This window comes from Manis pentadactyla, chromosome 5, assembly GCF_030020395.1.
Source record: "Manis pentadactyla isolate mManPen7 chromosome 5, mManPen7.hap1, whole genome shotgun sequence".
Classification (NCBI taxonomy): Eukaryota; Metazoa; Chordata; class Mammalia; order Pholidota; family Manidae; genus Manis; species Manis pentadactyla.
In genome coordinates this window covers 64,437,400-64,458,784 of record NC_080023.1, presented here as the reverse complement: position 1 = coordinate 64,458,784, position 21,385 = coordinate 64,437,400, and the positions used below count along the sequence as shown (strand labels likewise).

At 39.0% G+C, this 21,385-nt stretch overlaps 1 protein-coding gene across 2 annotated transcripts in view; it reads right to left on the bottom strand.

The window, feature by feature from the left end:
* Window positions 1-21,385, bottom strand: part of FRAS1 (Fraser extracellular matrix complex subunit 1) — a 441,866-nt gene that overhangs the window by 101,751 nt on the left and 318,730 nt on the right. For both annotated transcript variants that reach the window (XM_057502364.1, XM_036906452.2), the window contains 5 exons: window positions 17,343-17,521; window positions 12,852-12,968; window positions 5,161-5,275; window positions 3,130-3,267; window positions 983-1,015 (listed from right to left, as the gene is read on the bottom strand). In XM_057502364.1, coding sequence (XP_057358347.1) covers window positions 983-1,015; window positions 3,130-3,267; window positions 5,161-5,275; window positions 12,852-12,968; window positions 17,343-17,521 — 582 coding nt within the window. The remainder of the gene's footprint in view (window positions 1-982; window positions 1,016-3,129; window positions 3,268-5,160; window positions 5,276-12,851; window positions 12,969-17,342; window positions 17,522-21,385) is intronic.

Here is a 21,385-nt window from a genome sequence, read left to right as displayed (position 1 = left end):
GAATCACCATCTTGTATACTCAAAACCAATACAATTTTATATGTCAATCGTATCTCAATGACCAAAAAAAAATGACACAGTACTAAAATTTACTGTTGATTCTAGTGTGATTTTTTAACCCTCAAAGAAGAAAGGAAGGCCTGGGAATTTGAGGGAGGTGACTTTCCTGTAAAGATTTATCCCTACAGGAAATATAACAGGATGTATGGATGGCTGATTCTAATGAAATAGTCAACCCCAACCACAGAACTATTTGAGGATGCCATTTATAGTCAACCATTCTCACACTACACCTCAATAAGAAAGCTTGTCCCTGTGGTGCTCCACATGGTTGCCAGGTCTGACTCTGCTTTCACTTACTGGCACACAGCTTCTACTGCACTGTGAACTAAAACTAGGGCATTTAAGACTCTACACACAGCTTTCACGACTCACTCTCTGGGTCATAACACCTTCCCTCCAGCAGCAAGTCATTCAGTGAAAGGCTTTAATCAAGACGATACACAACCTCTTCGTTAGCTAAGTGTCACATGAGGATGATTATATGCCAGTCATTGTTATGGGAGCTTTACATATATAGTAAGTATTATTTATTATCCTCATTGATGGAGGAGGCATTCAGGCACAGAGAGGCAAAGCAACTTTCCCAGAGCAGGCTGACCCACAGGCATCCAAATCCAGAGGCTAAGATCTTAAGCATAATTATCTTTTTTTTAAAAAAAGATATTAGGACAAGTTGAAATGGGGCTTAAACAACACTCATCTTTGTTATCCTTGGTGGACTATTTTTTCTAGGAACATGAAGTTAGCTATTACTATTTAACTAGCCATGTGATTATTTTTTAGAAGAAACTTGTCTTACAAAACTTTTAAGTGGTTCTTAGAAAATAGTGAAAAGTAGTTATGAAGGGAGTTAAAAAGAAAGGACTAATAAGGAAAGACAAATTCATTTTCCTAATAAAACTAAGATTAAAATGTTCACCTGTGAAGTGGAATTTCACCGTTTCTGGGAGTCCTGAAAAAACAGAAGACAGAGAATCAGCAGACTAAACATTTGGGGGTCAAAAATAGATGGGGAAAGCATGACAAAGGAGGCAGAGGTTAAAAATAAAAGACACTTTAATCTAAATTGCTATGGTTTAAGGAAAGATCACCAGGTAGTTTGCTAATGTTACACTGAATTTAATGGTGCCAGCACTAATTTTAAGTAACAAAAAGAGCGACATAGTAGAATAATTTTATAACACAGCAGTTAGACTGATTCATAAACATTCATTCAGATCCCATTTTACCAGTACATAAACTCCTACAAATCGGAGAATGTGGTTGATGTCATATATCACTGACAAGGCTCTCTGGTGGGTCAATTCCATTGCAGAATTGAGTGATGCCTGGGACATTGGTTTACACATTGTAACAGTGTGAGAGATTTATCTCGTGGCATTTATCCCAAAGATTATAAAGGACAGGGCTCTGCTCTCTCTGAAAAGGTTCTAAGAACTCAGGCGAGTATAATGGATACGAAAATAACTTCAACCATGGCTGACATGTTTTTTTTCCTCTAATCCCAAGACATCCTGAGTTTCTTGTAAAGTAGGTCTTAAAAAGTAGGGGTTAGAGAACCATGAACATTTTCATGGGCTATTAGTTCCCCAGTTACTAAACACTAGGGATACTCCTCAAAGGGGACCTACCCCTGCCCTTAGAAGTTTTCAGTCTAAATGAGGAATTAATCATTTTCTGAACAATTGCATTTATAAAAATAGTGGCAAATATTACTTTAAATGTTGGCCATAATTTAAAATATAACTCAAACTAGCAAACCCATGTTCAACTCACCATAAGAAATCACCAACTGTCTGTATAAATAAAGCAACTGTACAAAAATAGTACTCTCTATTAATCATGTTATATGGTATATATATGTCTTAAAGGTCATGAAGAAACAGGCTTCAAGAATTTTAGAATCACTCCAAGGTGCAGAAATACTGAGGGGTAGGGACTCAGAAGTCCTGCTCTGCAGTCAGCAGCTTTGGTTCTGGGTTTGGGGGTGAGATGGGGCAGGAAGGACTGAGGCTACTGCATCTCAGTGGAAGGGCACACACTGGCCTGCATGAGAAATGCAGTTACTCTTTTGCCTCAGTCTTCTCTTTCTTTAAAAAGGTGACTTGGGTCAAATCCTGGTCCTAATCCCAGAAGGTCACCTGCATCCTCCATTCCTGCACGGACCTTCCCTGATGTACTGCAGGACTCTCCTCACTGGGTCCCCCTAACCCACATCCACCCTGGCGCCCTCCCAAAATCCATTCAGATCACTGAAGTGAGAGAGTTAAGAAAAACCAACCTCTAGACTTTAAAACATCCACCAGGTTCCAAACGCTTTTGGGGTAAAGATCCATATCCTTACAGGCTCACAGGGCCTCGAAGGTCTGGCCTCTGTCTTTTCCTCCAGGCTCATCCCGGCTCTGCTCAACCCTCCACATTCCAGACACACTGACCTTCTGTCCATCCCCAGAATACCCTCCCATTCTCTCCCTCCCTGGGGCCTTGGCGCATGGGGTGTGTGCCCTCCCTTCAGTGATGCTCTCCCAACTATGCCAACATCCACACTTAGCCTGGTGAACTTCTACCCACCCTGCTACTGCGGATGCCTCCGTGGGGTAGCCTCCACTGAACCCACAGTCTAGGTCAGTCTGCTGTCTCCTAATTCCACCACTGAATAGCCTCCTTTCTTTTCTGAGCTCTCATCTCAGTCTGTAACTAAACATTCATTATTGGGATTATTTATCAAATTCTGTCTCTAAACCTAGATCCCCAAACTGGCCAAGAATGGGATTCCTGTCTCTTTTTGTTCACGGCTGTATCTCCAAGACTCACTCAGTGATTGGCACACAGGAGACACAAAATAAAGAGGTGCTGAAAGTATACCTGTGGGCGTGAATCAATGAAAACAAATGATGAACTGAGGCCAAACTGCATACTGGCCCACAACCCTCAAGCCATTTTGAACAGCTATAAAGCAGTGTCACCAATGTGTCCAGAGCAACTATAGGAGGAGTTAGGGGCAGCCTGCCACGAAGATCCACAGGGAACAGTTCAGATGCCTCCAAACAGAGAGGAAAGCATTACCAGCGAAGGAGAAGGCCATGATCTCCTGCAGGTGGGGAGCCGCAGCAGGAGGACGGTACATGATTTTGCCCTGGTTAATATCTTCCTGTGTGAAATACCGAATGGCAGAGTGAGGTTGGTCCCTGTGTTCAATAATCCCTGGGGAGGAAGAGACTCAGCATGAGCATTGATAGTAGTTCTGATGGCTGATTAAACAACTAGAACCACAAAGCCGCCTTTCCCACTGGTGGGAGTCCTTTATCCTTCAGGAATAATGGCTCTCAGGCTGCCCTTGGTATGCCATTCTCCACTTATTCAAGAAAAGGGCAAATCCGAAACCAAAATAGACTCCTAACTGCAATTCATTGACTGTCAACAATAGTAAGATACAAACTACTGATGTAGTTGTATCAACTACTGACTACAGCTGACTGCTGTAGTCAACTACTAATGTAGCTGACACCAGGGAAATCTCCAGAAGTCATACATACTGCGCCATGATTATGAGATTCCTGCAACTGAGTTTAAGTTAAAAGGTCAAGGTCAACAACTGAGAAAATGGCAAGACTGGTCTCCTGGTGAGGCTATAAAGAGATTTTTCTCAATTTACCCCTTTCCTTCAGGAACTCATTAGTCTCTGTGATGACCTTTGGCAACAGTAACATAGACCTTGATACTCTAAGAACTGGATTTGCAATTATCACTCTGTTTATGAAAAATGCTTTAGGAGCTACAAATCTGCTTGTCATTTCTAAATTTTGCAGGTTTACAGAACTGATGGTGTGCTCATCTTTCATGTCTCATTAACTCTTTAAAGGGTACATGTAAGGCTTGGTGTTGAACTAATTCAAGTTCTGAGGGGCTGAGAGACTAGAGCCATTCTGCAGAAAACAGCCCAGGCTGCTGTCTGTAAAAACATAACTGCCCTGGCAATGTATGGAGGGGAACAGCTGTAACTATGACTTAGCAGAGTGAAAAAAAGGAAGGCTGACTTTTAGATGTTTAATTTCTTTGTACTATGACATTTAATTTTTAGACCTGTACTTCTCCTACTAGGAGACTTGATAATGTGAAAGGCTTACATCTAGGGCAGTGGTTGGTCTTGGGAGAGCAGGCTCAAGTTCAGGAGCAGAACTGGCTTAGTAGAAGCTGATCTCCTCTCTGTGAGGGGCAGTCACACCTCTGCTGGGCATAGGCTTATTAGTTAAGCCCAAAGTTAAGATCTAAAGGCTGGGGACTGATGGCAGGGGTTCACTTCTCTGACTGTAGCTCTGCTTTTCCATGTTCCTCTATGGAGGAGGAGCAGCTTAACCAGTTGGGAAAGGAGCTGAGTATGTGTGGCTCAGCCCTTCTGGGCTCTCTGGCAGAGCTTGTCCTTAGCATAAGCTCGCCTCTCATATCCTCATATCCCTGGTGTGGACCAGGGCAGGCACCACCCCTCCAGACAGTGCCTGTGCATGGGAGGGAGCGCTCAGTCCAGGGACTGAAGTTATATGCCCCCTATGCTCCAAGTACAGCTCTGTCACCACCAAACCTGACAAGTCACCTCCCTCTGTCTGACCACTGGGTCTCTTTCTCGATTGGTTCTAAACTCACAATAGGGTAACAAAGAGTATAATAACTGTTACCCCTTAAATACTCAATAAGTACAGTTGACTCGAACAACGTGGGTTTGAAATGCATCTGTCCACTTATACACAGACTTTTTCAATAAGTATGTTGGAAAATTTTTTGGAGATTTGTACCAATTTGGAAAAAATATTTCTTTTCTCCAACTTACTTATTATAAGAATACAGTACATAACATAAAGTATGTGTTAATTGACTATGTTACTGGTATGGCTTCTGGTCAACAGTAGGCTATTAGAAGTTAGATTTAGGGGGAGTCACAAGTTATACATGGATTTTTGAACTGCATGGGGGGTTGGTGTCCCAACCCTCATGCTGTTCAAGGGTCAACTGTATAAGCGGACAAAATTCCAGAGCTGTTGAGACTGTCAACAACTAGAAGACAAGAGCATCCCTCAAAAGATCTTTTTCTGCACATCTTACCTTGATTTGGATGCAGAGGTAGAGTGATATTGTATATAATCTTTCCACTTGGCCTCTCAGAGTTTACAAAGGAGAGGGAATGGGGCTGAATCGCAGTCAAACCATCTTCCCGAGCCTAGGCAAAGTTTAAGGAGGAAGAAGATATAAAAATGGTGTGATGAAAACAAAAGCCAGAGGCAAAAACAAACCTTACTAAAGACACAGAAACAAACTCACTTTGGGCTTTTAAATTAATTGCACATAGCAAAATTTTCCCTGAGAGTTCAAAAGAAGTGTTCGAAAGAAGGATCTGGTCTCTTTCACTACAGACTTGTCCCAGCCTTGGGAAGCTCTCAGGGATATAGGGTCCTCTTCTGGCCTTATTGCACCCTGATTCCTCTCTCCCCTGCTCTCTGCCCCCAGGTTTATGTTGGTACATGCTATGGGAGTCCCAATATGATCACTTTTCCTTAGATGGAATTCACAGTAGTATACATTTGAAAATGAGCCATCACAGCTGGCTCTTGTACAATTCACAGCAGGGTCACTGTATCTCTGCTCCTCTAATTTAATGGGCTAAGGTTGTAACTGGTAGGAAACTCTCCCTAACCGCCTGGCTTTGCTAGTGGAAATGAGATGCTTTCTCATTTTTTTTGAAATTGTGAGAGTTTCAAAAGGCTAAAGATGCACTCATCTCAAACATCAGAGGAAACTCATCATTTGAATTCAAAGGTTTAAGAATTATTTGTTAATTAAAGTACATAAAAGTAGTCAGTATTCCTCTTTGCCTCTATTGTACTATTCAAAAGAACTAGATATTGCTTTTCTCTTGTAGCTATCAGTAGTCAATGAATGAGTCAAGCAAAAATTATCGGAAAACCAATGTATATATAACTTCTACTATCCATTCACCATGTCCATCCATAACCCACTAACAGTGACAACACTCAAAAAGAAACAGTGAGCTTTAGAACCTTAGGACCAAGTATAACAGTGAATAGGGAACAGCAAAAACACACCGTGGAGAGGAGAAAAAGGAAAACTAGTGCGGCATGGACCTCTTGCCTGGGTCACATATGTTGTTCATAAAACAGAACAAAAATATCCGGCTCATTGCAAGCTCTCCCTAACTGACCTTTGAAGCCTTAGAGTTTAACGTGTTCTCCTGCTTTTTAAGCTCTGCTTCTTTCAGAAGGCATTTCCCTGTTTAGGAAAGGATTAAGTAGGGCTCAGTAATTTTCATGGAGGAGGGCGTGGTGTTCCACCTTTTAACCATGAAAAGATTGGAGGTTGCAGTGCTTTGTGATTGTCCTCGAGGCATGCTTGTTGTGGGGAGAGGCAGCCCCGGCAGGTCCGGACAGCCTCCCTACAGTAAAGAGTCCTATTTCAGGCCATTGCTCAGGTCTGGAATGCAGTGGGCAAGGCAAATAAGAACTGCAAATAGCACCTGGTCTTTCACCCTCAAATTAAACAATTAAGGACAACCAATTAAAAATACATGCCCTGTATAAGGTGCTCATGGCCCATGCATGCATGCACACACCTATAAATGTGTACACAGATTGACAGACCAAAATGTGCAGGCTCGGTAGATGGTTCAGTACTGTTTGCAACCTTATAATCGCCAAACCATCAGAATAACTGAAAACTCCCAGAGTATTATGGAATATTTTTAAAAATCTAGATGTCCTAAAACAATAAAGCAATAAAAAGAGAGAATTATCATGGACCTAGGACTATGGAAAAGGGAAATATGCTCTAGCCAAGATAACAGATATTGTATTACGGAATTTATTGATATTATTTCTCTAGTAATAGAAATAGACACGAGGTAGAAAAAGTAAAGACTTGATTCCCTGAAGAAAGCAATCTTGAGGTTGAGATAAAAGAAAGTATAATCAATTTTAATATTGGCTACTTGGAATGTTCAATATTTATCAATTAAACATAGTAAGAAATGAGAGATTAAATTTCAGAGAAATCATTACAAAAGACACTTTTATTAAATATCTGTCAACGAAAGAAGATCACAGAATAATGGTTTTCATAACACCCATATTACCTCTGAATATATCCATAATCCCACCGCTTCTCCCCACTGCCGCGGCCACCTCCCTGCGGGGAGCCACAGTTTCTCACCTGGATTACCTTGACAGCCTCCCAACTCTCTTCTGCCTCATCTATACTGTACCTTAGCACAGCAGCCAGTGCAATCCCTTTACAAAGGGTATTAGGTCTCTGCTCAGCACCCCACAATGGTCCTCCATTTTACTCAGAGTAAAAGCTAAGCCCCTACAGCGGCCTGTGAGGCCTGACAGGATCAGTCCCACTCACCCCCAACGCACACTTAGCACACCAGTGAGTTCATGTCAGTCACTCTTCCCTCACTCTGCTCCAGCCATACTGGCTTCCTCACTGTGCTTTGAACATCTAAGCACACTTCCAGCTCAGTACCTCTATATACATGCTTCTGTGGGACTGGAATGCTCTTTCCTCAGGTACCTGCATGACTATCTCCCTCACTTCCTGCAACTCTTCCTTTAAATGTCATTATCTTTAAAAAATGCACATTTAAAAAAATGATGTCCTAGGCCTCTCATGCCCTGCCACTCCATTTCTCATCCCCTGGCCCTGATCTTCTTTTTGTGCACTGTATCACTTCTCACTAACATGCTGTATGTGAGTTACTTATTTATTTTGTTTATTACTTAATGCATATTTCCCCCCAAGAGAATGTAACCTCAAAGAGAACCTGGATTTTTGTTTGTTCATGGGTGGACCCAAGCACCTAGAACATGGCACAGGGAAGTACTCGATAAAAATGTGTTGAGTGAATGAAAAATATCATTATGAAAAGATTAAGCTAAGAAATAAAGTAATAACAATACTTCTTATAACAACTTCATCAGTAATTTTTAAAGAACATTTTCCACTGTATTTCAATGACATCTAAAGAATTAAAGAAGCAAACATTTTAACACCTTAAGCTTTAGAAATTTGTATGTGACCTAAACCATTAAACTTCAGTTCCAGGATTTATAAACATCATCATTTCACCCTCCATTAAAAGAAAGACCAGTTTCACAGGTCATTCTACCACAGCAGCAAAGCCCATGAGAAATATACATCCATAAATAATGAGAAGATAAGTAAAATGGAGGTCCTATTAAGAAATCCTATTCTCATAGTTTAGTTAAAACAGAAAAATTAATTAATTCAAAATTTATGTGGCAAATATTTAGTAAGAACCTACCATGTACAAGGTACTGAGCAAAGAGTTGTGGGGGATGCAAGATGAATCAGCTATAGACCGTTTTCCCACAGAATTCCAGTTTTTAGTAGGGGAAATTCATAAATAGTTAATATAGAAAATGCCAAGTAGTGTGGAAGGCTCAGAAAAAGCACAGTAGGAATTCCAAGGATAAAGAAACCTTTTCAGAGATTGCAGATAATAATTCTATTATTGTCTGAAAGGTCTCAAGAAAATACATGGGCACATGATCCCACAGCCATAAAATAAATACAGCATGCCCAGAACTGCGTCTATATCACAAAAGGGATCAGCTGTTCTAACTGGGTCCTTGCTCTCCTCAGTAAGAACAGTTTTAAGAGAACTCTTGCTACAGCAATCACTCTGGAAACAAATGAATCCAGGAAAGAAAGGCTCATTCCAGGCAATCCAGCCCTGAGTGCTGCAACTATTTGAAAAAGGAAATAATAAATATTCTCTCACAGTAAGAGAAAATAGAATTTATTTTTCCTCTAAGAGAAGAATTGGAAAGATGATATTCAAAGTTTGTGTGTGTGTGTGTGTGTGTGTGTGTGTGTGTGTGTGTACCCATTTGATTAATTTATTTGAACTGAATGATACAATTTAGGGAATTACTAGCTATGTGAAAGCGGATATGAAACTATTCATAGTCAACAAATATTTACTAAGCAACTACTTTATAGAAGGCATTTTGCTAAATGTTGAAGAAGATACCAAGATTTATTAATCACAGATTTTGCCCTTAAGGATCTTCAAGTCAAATAGTAGATGATTACTTGGAAAACTATGATGTGAATCCATTAACTTATTTGAAGAATCTTACACTACATATGTTATGATATTTATTGGTAAATGTGTATGTTTTCATATCTCATTGCCAAAATTTGATATATATCCTAAATGTATACATCTCACATGTGTATATGTATGTGTATATATCTTATAATATTAAACATATGTAAAAATCTTATATATGCATATAAGCATATAGTTCTGATAAGCAGTAGAAGTAAAACCATAAGATCCCATATAGAGGCTCTTAGATTTGATAATATAATTACAAGAAGGCTATAGAACAAATTTCCATTTAGACAGGTATTTGATTATGTTGCTTTTCACTCTATGTAATCTGGGGAATCTTGGTTATGCCTGAGGATTCAACTTCTACCTGCCATTAATGATTCTCTAAGGTTTATCTCTCATCTACTATCTACTGATCTTCCACTAGCACTTAATAGACACACCCTTTGTAAGCATATCCCAAACTGAACGCATTATGTCTTCCTCCCCTCCACCTCCCCCTAAAGTCTCCATATATTCCTGATATTAATGAATGACATCTCTATATATTCATAAACTGGGGTTTCACCCTCCTCCCACATGTAATTGACCACTATGTCTCTAAATATCTATTAATCTCTCCACAATTTTTTTTACCACCTTAACCACTTTTAAGTGCACAATACAGTATTGTTAACTATATGCACATTGTTGTGAAATGTATTTCTAGAACTTTTTCATGTTGCAAAACTGAAATGCTATATCCATTAACAAAACAACTCCCCTTTTCCCTCTCTCTACTTCAACCCCCACCCTGCAGGACCAACCACTATTCTACTTTTCGCATATAACTACTATAGATAGGGCACAGAAGTAGGCTCACACAGTATTTGTCTTTTTCTTAGGGCACAGAAGTAGGCTCACACAGTATTTGTCTTTTTCTAACTGACTTATTTCACTCAGAATAATGTCCTTAAGATACATCTATATTGTAGCATATAACAAGATTTCCTTCTTTTTAAAGGTTGAATAATATTGCATTGTTACATATACACCATATTTACTTTATCCACTGATCTGTCCAAAGACATTTAGACTGTTTCCACCTCCTGGCCATTGCAAATAATGCTGCAGTGAACATGGGTGTGCAAACACCTCTAAGAGAGCTCACTAACTCTTAATCTTTATTGCCACTGCATGGAGTTCATGCCCCTAGACGTCCTTGTTCTAGATGACTGCAATAGCCTGTATCTGGGCCTCCTTGGTCCCTATCTTGCTCCTGTCTGGGGTATTCTCTGCCCTGTAGCCAGAATGATCCTCCTAAATTGAAAATCTGCTCATGTCACTTCTTTGCTATAAATCCTTCAACATCCTACTTGCACCAACAGCCTTTCAAGGACAAAATGGAAACGTTCTTCCTTTCTTTATGCTCTTCCATGATCTGACTCTCATTTCTTGCTTCTTCTTCACCTAGGAAGTTATGTCCAGCTAACAGAACTCTAATTCCTCAAACATGTCATGTTCTCCTGTGTCTCCACCTTTTCTCACCTGCTGCTCATCTGCCTGAAATGAATCTCCCTCTATTTCTAGTCTAGATCAGCGGTTTTTCAAGTGTGGTGAGCATAGCAGAAGTGGTACAATCACCTGGGAACTTGTTAGAAATGCAGAGTCTCAGCCCGATACCAGACCTACTGAAGCAGAAAACTCTGAAGTGAGCTCCTGCAATCTGTGGTTTAATAAACTGTGCAGGTGATCCCAGTTCAGGCTGAGGTTGGAGACCCTGCTCTAGAGATAATTTACACTTTACCTAGCTCAGTTCACCTCCTAGAGAGGGAGCCATCCATGACCTCCCCCACACCCTCCTGGACTAGGTGCCTTCCCATCTGCTTCCATATCATGGCTCTGTCATCACATTTACCACTGTATTGTCATTGTTAATTTATTTCCTTGTTTTATCCTCAAAGTTCCTTGAGAATAGAGTCTGTGTTTTATGGTCATGGAATCTGCAATGTGTTCCACAGCACTTGGGATAAACTGGGAACTCCAAAGTGTTTATTTGATGACTGAATGATTGAAGAGGTAGACATATATATATAAATATATGAATATGCCATGTATGTGTTTAACATATGTTTACATAATGTATTTATCAAATATATATAAAATTTGTATATGCTTAGATTGAGTCCAAATCAATGAATTGAGGGTGTGTTCTTGTCACAGATTACAAGTATTCCTACAGTGATGGCCTTAATTAACATCAAAAGAAATATAAACTGTGCATATATTTTGAAGAAAAAAAGGAGTGGGATAATCACATTTTATGGTAAACCAACTTTGTGATATCCTAAGTTACACAGGACAGACCTGATTTACAAACATGCAACCTAAAGCCCTAAGGGTTAAGTAACATGAAAAGTCCCTAGAGGTCCACAGCAACAGGGCAAGGATGGCGCCATCTTCCTGGCTCCTGGCCCATTTTTTTCCTTTAAACTCAAAATAACACTGCATTAGCATTTGGCAAGAAATGTATATGCACATTTTTCTTCACACTTTAGAGAAAATTCTGATCCAAGTTCCTCTAGTCAGAATGATGAATTATAGACTTTATAGTGCTGCTGAATTACAATTTCTTTAAATTATGGTTTACGGTGGAAATGCCAATACCAACTATTCATTAAAAACTTTGTTTCCCTCTTTATGTCTCTGTCATGGCTCAGACACATAATTTCTAAAACCATAGCTGCTTTCTTCATTGTGGCTCAGAGCTGATACACTGCTTTGGAGTATAATTATGAGGACACAAACTAAAATGTGAATACATAGTGATTAATTTATAAGGGCTTATATGCTCATGGCTCTGTCAAGAAGAGGGGTTTCTAGCATTACTTACCCCTAGATATAGGGCTATAGTGGAGTTGCTAATCGTCTGAACTAAGTTTCATGCACTAATTTAGCTTCACCTTGCTTCAGACCTTTCCATGTGCCCACACTCCTTCCCAAACAGCATACAAGACCTTTTGTGATCTAGTCCATGGACCTTCACTGCCTCCCTAATTTCTCCAGTCTTACTGAACTATTTTCAGCTTTCCCAACAATCATATTGTCTTTTACTTCTGGGTCTTTACATGTGCCTTTCACTACCATCTCTCCATTCCTTCTACCCTGCTTCCCAAATTTTCACTGGGATAACTGCTACTTACCTCTCTGGATTCAGCATACATGTTACCTGGTCCAGGAAACTTATAATAGAAGGGAAATTTCTCATAGGGCTTTGAAAACATGGAATTAACAGTTTTTCCAGCTAGGTGGAGTTAAACTACCTGAATAATTATACTCAACCAGTATGGATTAAATAGACATAAACCTGAAATTCCTTTCAGCTACTCCAGGAGAGGCCTTGCAACCATCTGGGATGCTGTAAAAAGGCCAGCAGCAATGGGCAGGAGGTTGTGGTGGATTCCAGCTAAGCTTCCTTTCACTCTGGGAATTTTAAGTTTCTTTTTCAAGTCAATGAAAAATGAATTTATGGGGCTGGTATTGTTGGTGCAGAGTCTGTGTTCTGAGCTAGGCATTTGGAGACAAAACACAGGACACCCCACCAAATCCCATCAGCGAGCCTCCTCCAAGCAGACACCACAAAGCCTCCTGCCCAACTCACAGTCATATGAAGAGATGCTCCCAGGGAGAGTTTAGGCGCTTCAGGCATCTGTGGTAAGATCGCGATGTTGAACCTGCGGCTCTCCAGGTGGGCGTGGGCCTCCGTGGCACTGGACACCTGAAAAGAAATAGCTTATTAGTAATCCTCTCATCCTCTGATGTGCAGAGCATGCTATGTGTGCTTATTTTTACCCCTTTAAGCATCTGGCTCTGAATTCTATATGCTCTTGCACTACAATATTCATCCTGAGCTTCATAGGTTATAAATCGTTTTACTGATTATAAAAAAGATACATAATCATTTTAGGTACTCTGAAAATGCAGGAATATATAAATAAGAAATAAAAAATCATGTGGAATTTCACTACCTAGAAAAAGTAGTAATTAATACATTGGTGCATTTCAGTTTAATATTTTTCTATGCATATGTGAAACTTTATATAAAATTATGTATTCTAAATTTTTACTTAACATAATATCATTATATTTTGCTATATCATTAAACATTCTTGAAAACCATAATTTTTTTATAGCTATTGAATATCTCATTATGAACACATTGAACACATGTTATATATGTGAGTTTTACTCTCCACTTCTCTAATCTTTACCCAGAACAGATATCTATACCTGTCAATGACAAATCTCAGTCTCATCATAGCAAGGCATGACCCATACATTAACAATCATGGAAATGGGAACGCAATCAACTTTTTCCTGCTTCAAAAATGCTGAAAAATGATGCTTTTCCTATGCAGCTTCTCTGCTTCCTCAATGCTACTGATGGGCACCTTTAAAGTTTCCTTCTCTCTGTTGTCTGCTATACCTTAGGCTTGTTCCAAGAATGGCTAAGGCCTGAGTGGCTATGTATAGTAGCATTAATCTATAAGAGAGAGAGCAAGTTTCCATGAATTCTGAGAAAAAAGCAGGAATAAGAGCCCTTTCTCCATGTCTTTTAAAGTTACACCCAATAGAAAAACTCTCTTCTCTGTATCTTGATCACACCAGATGCCTGGAGCTCAAGTTTCAGAATAGCTACATGTTTTCAAGGAGATATCTTATAGTGTTGCTGTTAATATCAATAACAATAGCTATAATTCACTGGACATCTATCGTGGGCTTGGCACTATACCAGCTACTTTTCAAAAGTTATTTTAGTTCCTCCCATAAAGTAGGTATTATCATTTCCTTTTTATAGATGAGGAAACTTCAGGTCAAAAAGTTAAACAAGATGTCAAAGTCACAAAGCCAATATGGGTCAGTACTTCACCAGGTCAGTGGGTTCGTGATCTTCCTACTGACCAAGATGACTCAATTTGGAAGCTTTAGGAAAGGGGAAAATCTCTTCTATGTCTTGAAGAAAAGGAAGAAAACACTGGGCCAGTAGTGAAATGTTGGCATATTACCAAGCAAGGGACTCAGTTCTAGCTTTCTCAGTAAAGATACCGGTATGAAATGTGTTGGTCATTTTCCAACCACATTCCCTGAGGCTGTGTCAATGTGATCTGAATATATAAAAAGCAGGGCTCCTTCCCATGCCAAAATGACATAAATGTGCATGCTTTCTTCACACTATGCCATGCTTTATTTTTAAATGCCACTTGCATTACATAAATCCCAAGTCTCACACACAAGGTAACAGATGGGGTGCATTGATGGCTCATGACAGCACACCAACAATAAAATAGAATTAAGTCCATGCAACTCATTGTATTGCATTTTCTGCTTTAAAGAAGAAAGAGAGGGAAGAAAGAAGAATCATTAGAACAGCAACTTTTTTAGTTTAAAATCCTTTAGGGACACTAAAATGATGAATGGGAGAAGTTGTTAACCATTTATTTTAGCATATAGCTATAGTGTCTGTGTCATTTCTAATCAAAATATGAGGTAAGCCTATAAAACAATGAGACTTTAAAAACAAACACACCAAAACTTTTATATCCAGGAGAACATAACCTCAGAGTTATTTCGTACTTGCCATAAAGATGCTGTCAGTGTTTCAAATGAACTTTTTGAATGCCTTCCAAGAGAGTTCACAAATCATACAAGAAAAACGAGCTTGTTACTACATAATTACTCCCTGTTTTAACCAAAAATAATTACTACTCTTCTTACCAGACCTGAAGATGAATGACTTTTGGCTATTTGGCTATATTTTAAAATCTACTTCCAAAGGATGATATATTGTTACTACAGAGGATATTCTAAAGTATATCCTGTAGGTTTTGTAGATTTCAAGCAGGAGTTCTAAACATATTTTGAAGAAAATGTATAAAGACTCTCCAAAGGGAACCAATTTCTAAGTAATAATGTTCAACTGGAGTCTTAAACTCTAGTGAGGTTGTTTGAAAAAATCAGTAACTTTTGCTATTTATAATTACCCACTTAGTAACCAACTTACAAATTCAATCAAAATATCATCTTGAGTAGGTGCTGAGACCCCCTTTCCAGGAAAAATGCTCCATGTAGATTGTGTTCTTCATCCTGATGCCTATAAAGGCAAAGGCAGATCCGAGGATTCTAGTTTCCTGAGGTGACATCTTTTGATTGAGGCCCTTGCCTCCATTCTGGCTCATTCTGAGAGGACTGCTCAGGCCACAGGTCCCCAGGTGTTAAAAATGAAAAGTTCACTTGGGCAAAGGGCACTTAATGTTTGCTCGCTCTTCAGACATTCAGTGTGCTCAGTATAATCTCTTTTTAATGGCTTCCAAGTTTATTTCAACCTGTTCTCTGGAAAAGCACATTTTCTACACAATAAATATTAGGCAATAAAGATGTGCACACTGGGCAGCAAAGCACAGAGGATGATAATTTTAACAGGTGAGCTATCGTGGCAATATATCCCCAAGTGGGCGCCTAGGCAAAGGAAAAGGCTCAGACTCAGGGGGACCGGGACACTGCTTTGGCTGACCGCCACGAGGGCTTCTGCATGTTTTCTCTGGGAGTTTCCCAAATTCTCTTCTGTATCTATGCTTAAATGCTTTCTCATTCATGTTTCCTCATTCCTTTGTATTTCTGTTCAATTCTTGATTTCTTGTCCTTGACAGAGAGGTTTGTCTAATTTTATTGCTCTTTCCAAAGACTGAGGTTTTGTACTCACTTATCAATTTTAGCATTTTTTTATAGTTTTGATTATCCCTATTAATTCCTTCCTTTTGCTTTCCTTAGATTTCCCCTGTGGTTCTCTAGCTTCATTTAGTCCATTTATTTTCATGTTTTTCTGCTCAATAATAAGAGCTTAAGGTCATCAATTTTCTTTGGAGTATTTGTCCATATCATTTAAGTTTTGTTAAGTTATTTCCCTCCTCATCAATATTTCTTAATAGTTTGCTATTTTGATTTCCTTTTAGAATTATTTTGATATCCTTTTAGTAATTGTTTAGGAGACCATTTAAAAAATTCCAAGTGGCTTGAATTTTTTCTGTACCCTTTAATTATTAATTTTGAATTCCTTTTCATAATAGCCAGGGAATGTGCCCAGTGTAATTTCTTGTTCTTTAATTTATTGATGGCCTCTTTATGGTCTGTTTGTCTAACCTATCTCGGGTTCCATTAAAAAAATACCATAGACTGGGTGGCTTATAAGCCGCAGAAACTAATTTCTCACAGCTCTGGAGGCTGGAAGTCTGAGATCACGGGCACGGTTGAGTCCTGGGGAGGGTCCTTCTCCAGGTTGTGGCCTGCCCACTGCTCATTGCACCCGCATGGCAGGGGACAGAAAGGGGGCACAGCTGTCTTGTGACTCTTTTAAGTATACTAATCCCATTCAGGAGGGCACAGCCCTCATGACCTCATCTAATTCTAATCACTCACCAAAAGCCTCACCTCTGTATGCCATCACATGACACAAAGGTAGAATTTCAATATAAAAACTTCAGGGGAATGCAAACATTCAATCTGCAGCCCTGGTTTTTGACTAACCTTTATCTAACCTTTATAAACAGTGGTAACAAACCCTTACACGGTGTTAGGCAGTACTCTAAACGCTTTACACTTATTGACTCATTAAATCTTCACAATAATTCTATTTTACAGCTGAAGAAACTAAACCACAGGATTTTGCCCAAGTAATTTTCCCCAAGTTGTGCAGCTAGGATGTGGCAGTACTGAAATACAAACCCACTGGGTTTGGCTGCTAAGTCCACAATCTTATCACAAGATGGCAAACGTTCAAAAGACATTTGAAAAAAGAAAGGAATATTTTTTCCCATATGGTGTCCTAATGTTTTGAAAATATATATTTTTTCTAACTACTTAAGTCATTCCCTATTATAAACATCTTTGCTGTGGAATGACTCTGCTTATAGAGAGACTGTAAAACGGAATCAACAGATTAAAAACAAAAATCTCTCAATGCTATTGATTTTGTTATTTTTTCCCTCAAATGTGACTTGCAGGCAATCACAGAAAATGATCTGTGTTGTTTGTAAACGGAGGTGTTGATTTTCATCAGACTATCCAGACATGAGAGGAGTCAGGAAACAGAGGGCACCTGGAAGCTGAAGGAGTCGCCCTGGGCTGGCACTCCCGAGTGCCTGTACCACACGGCGCCTTCGTTGATGTCCTGCTGGGTGAAGGTGCTGGTGGGCGTTGCTGTCCTCCCATCAGGCAGGTGCTGCCCTTCATCTGCCGGGCTGTCTGCAGGCATGTTAACCAGAAGGACAACCTCCCCTAGAAAAGCCACACAATTAGTGAGGGTCCCTGGGAAAAGGAAAAGGAAGTCAGAGCTCTCATCATCTTTTTTTTTTTAATTAACAAAAAAGAAATGATGTATTTCTTTACTTTTATCTAAGGTGAAGGAAAGAATGTTAATACAGAATTCAACGGGTATCATCAAATCTACCTTTAGATTTGACGGAATTCTAGTCTTTCAGCTAAAAGAACTAAAAGCCATTCACGGGCAATTCATATATGAAGTTACTGACTTGCATCTCTTCAAATTACATAAGGAGACCCAAACAGTCATGAACACTGCAAACAGATATTCAAATACTGGGTATAGAATGGATTCATTTCTACCCATAATTTTCTATGCAGTAGAAAATGCTTTCGAACCAGGATGTTTTTGTTGTAAAAAAAATGGATTTTTTTTTTAAAATTCAGAAAAAGTTATTCTTGGGAGAGTTCTGTACAGTGAAGATAATAATAGTTGACAGTGTAATGCATATGGCAGGCACTGCACGAAGCCCTTTGTGTGGTAATTTAAGCCCAGTTCCACATGTCCAGCTGCATGAGCTTACTTAGACTTTATAAGCCTCTGTTCCTCTTGCGTAAAATGACAATAATAGTATATATTTCATAGGTGCTTAACAAGAATGTTGGTTATCCTTAGTATTGTTATCTAATTCTTCTGAATGTGCTATTATCATCTCCATTCTAAAGACAAAGTTCTTCAGGCTCAGTGAAATTCACTAATTGTTCAAGGTCACACAAATGCTAAGTGGAGGAGCTGGGATTTGAATCTGAAGCTCATATTCTTAGTAATGAAACCCTTACCAATCATGATTATTTTGTGTTCACAGACTGCTAAACAACTGATCATGTTTTCTCCTCCTCCATTCTTTAAACATCATTAGTACTGAAGCAAGAAACCTAAATGTAAATGACAACACCATCACCAATCTGTTCCTATTGCTTATTCTTCACCTGAAGCTACTAGTTTCTTAAAGTGAGACTGCAAATGCAGAGGTGTTACAGAAACAATTATTGTTTCACAAGGAGAATATGCCTTCAAGTTAAGAACAGAATAATAAATGAATGGCAGAAAACAGAAGCCATGTTCTCATGAAAATGCATCTAACGATAAATCTGAAAGAAGCCTCTCTACCACTCAAATAATACAATGAATAGAAGAGTGGTGTGTGTGTGTGTGTGTGTGTGTGTGAGAGAGAGAGAGATAGAGAGAGAGAGAGAGAGAGAGAGAGAGAGAGAGAGAGAGAGAGAGAGGTTGTGTCTTCAAATGTTCAGTAAATCTTAATATGCTAGACATATTGGGCAACTGTAAGCACATTTTGGTAACCTCCACAAAGGAAATACTCCTTCTAATATTTATATGCATTAAATTCAAGTTTAAACTAAGTATAATATCCTGGATGGTGATGAAATACTAAAGGGAAAAACACCAATACTCTTCTTTATGTAATCATGTGTAGTATCAAGTCATGCTAGTTTTTTCTGTATTGTTTCTCATTTGTACCTAAGTCACAAATTCTTGTGGTTCTCTCCCTGTTTCAACTTCTATTCAAAAGATACTACTGATAAACATGCTTTTCCAGGAGGTAGACCATTTAGGAATGTGAATTCAGCTGCAAAAATTATCTGAAAGGAGATTTCTACAATGAAAATGTGGAGAGCAAAAGGATAGGAAATATTCAAATACCAATTTGCTAGCTTTTTCTTTTCTTTTTTTTTTTTTTGGTATCATTAATCTACAATTACAGAAAGAACATTATGTTTACTAGGATCCCCCCTTCACCAAGTCCCCCCCACATACCCCTTCACAGTCACTGTCCATCTGTGTAGTAAGATGCTGTAAAATCACTACTTGTCTTCTCTGTGTTGCGCAGCCCTCCCCGTGTCCCCCACGCACTATATATGCTAATTGTAATGCCCCCTTTCTTTTTCCCAACTCTTATTCCTTCCTTCCCACCCATCATCCACAGTCCCTTTCCCTTTGGTAACTATTAGTCCATTCTTGGGTTCTGTGATTCTGTGCTAGCTATTCTTTATAATAGAAAAGCTAAGCAGAATTTTCCTAACAAGGCCTAATGAAATAGACCTATTTTTCAGATAAAAAAAAATCACTATGTCATGCAGATTAACAGGAATCAGGATATTAGCTAATTTCATGAATTTCAATGTGGTTACTAGTCAATGAGTACCTGTTAGATGCTAGCTACAATGGTAGGCCCTTCAGGTGAGGGTTCGAGTATAAGCAAGATGCAGTTCCTTGCCCTGAGATCAACTCCCACAACTAGCTGGGAGCCCCTGTGAGATTTCAGTAGGTGATTTAGAATGCACAACATATGTGATCAGAATATAGAGCAGCTATGAGACTTAGAAGTCCTGTTAAAAAGGCTGTATAAAAATTATTTATTGTATAAAAATGTTAATAAATGTTTACATTTATGTAGACAGTTTGGCCAATTATGAGGCTACTGCAAAATCCAGATGAGAGATGGAACCTGAACTAAGGCAACAGAAGCACAACTGGAAAGAAAGAAACACCAAGGAAGTGGGAGCAACCAAACTCGACAAATGTGTTTGTGGAGGTGGGAGAGGGAATTAGAGCATCACCCATCACAAGGAATGACAGTAGGAAAGTGATGCCCTGATGGGATGGTCAGGTTGGAGGAAAGATGAAGAGCTCAGCACGGGATATGCTGTGTACAGGGTGGCTTTGTGACAAGCCCATGAGCAGACAGAAACAGCGGTGCTTTTGTGGGGCTCACCCCAGCAAGGTGGGAGCTTTGTGTAGTACCTCACCTTGGCTTTATTACAGTGTGACAAATGCAAGGACATGACCACTTAAACACAGGAAATTTCAGCTTTAGGAAACAGTCCAGGTTTAAAAAACAGAAAATAATCTCTATTTGGGATTTCACTTATACTGAAATCTATATTTTTAATTAAGAATTTTGAAGGGAAAATTTAATGGGTATTAAGAATTGGAATCTCACAGAATCTCCATAAATTATTTTGGAACTGAGGTAATCTGGATTAAAGCTTTCTTGCCCTATACCAAATAATTCAGAGTTGGCACTGTGTTGAATTAAGTCAGATTCTCCCTTAAATGATACTCAAGTTACTTCATTAAAGCCATCTCATTAAATTTACTTTCAAACCTGTGAGGTAGCTAAAGGTATCAGTATTAATCAACTTGTCTAACATATTTGATGAGTCTGCAGGTGGTAGAACATAGACCCTTTATGCACATACAACACAAGCAGTTTACATATGCTTTGGGTCTGTGGTCAGATCTTCACAAAAAGCCTAAAACCCAACCAGAATATTCTAAAGTGATGAGGGAGCACATAGCTGCTGGGGCGGCAATGAGGTAATAGATCACAAATTCATATCACGGGGATAGATGGATGCAAGTAGATTGTATTAAGTGGGCTTCTATTTCCCAACACCTTTTTCACTCTTGTAACAGCTCCTAAGGGTATGTGATTCGATTAGTACTAAGAGGGATGTCTGGACACACAGAAAGAGGATTATGTTCATAGGAAAAAGTTAATGAAGAGTTATAATAGGAAAGGGCCATAGTCAAGACTACATGGAATTTATCAAACTGAAATGGCTGAAAAATCATTTAATTCAATATTGTACTATTTAATACTTAAATTAAACAGAATATTTGAACATTGGGCTGTCTCTAGGAAACTTAATTTTCTGGCTGTTAATGATTAACATGAAGATACAGAATTTAATACATCAAATGAGTCAAAGATTTTTAGAGCTGAAAAGGACTTTCAACATTACCTAGCTTAAAATCAGTGAGTAAAATATGGAAAAGTTGAATAAGGTCTGTGG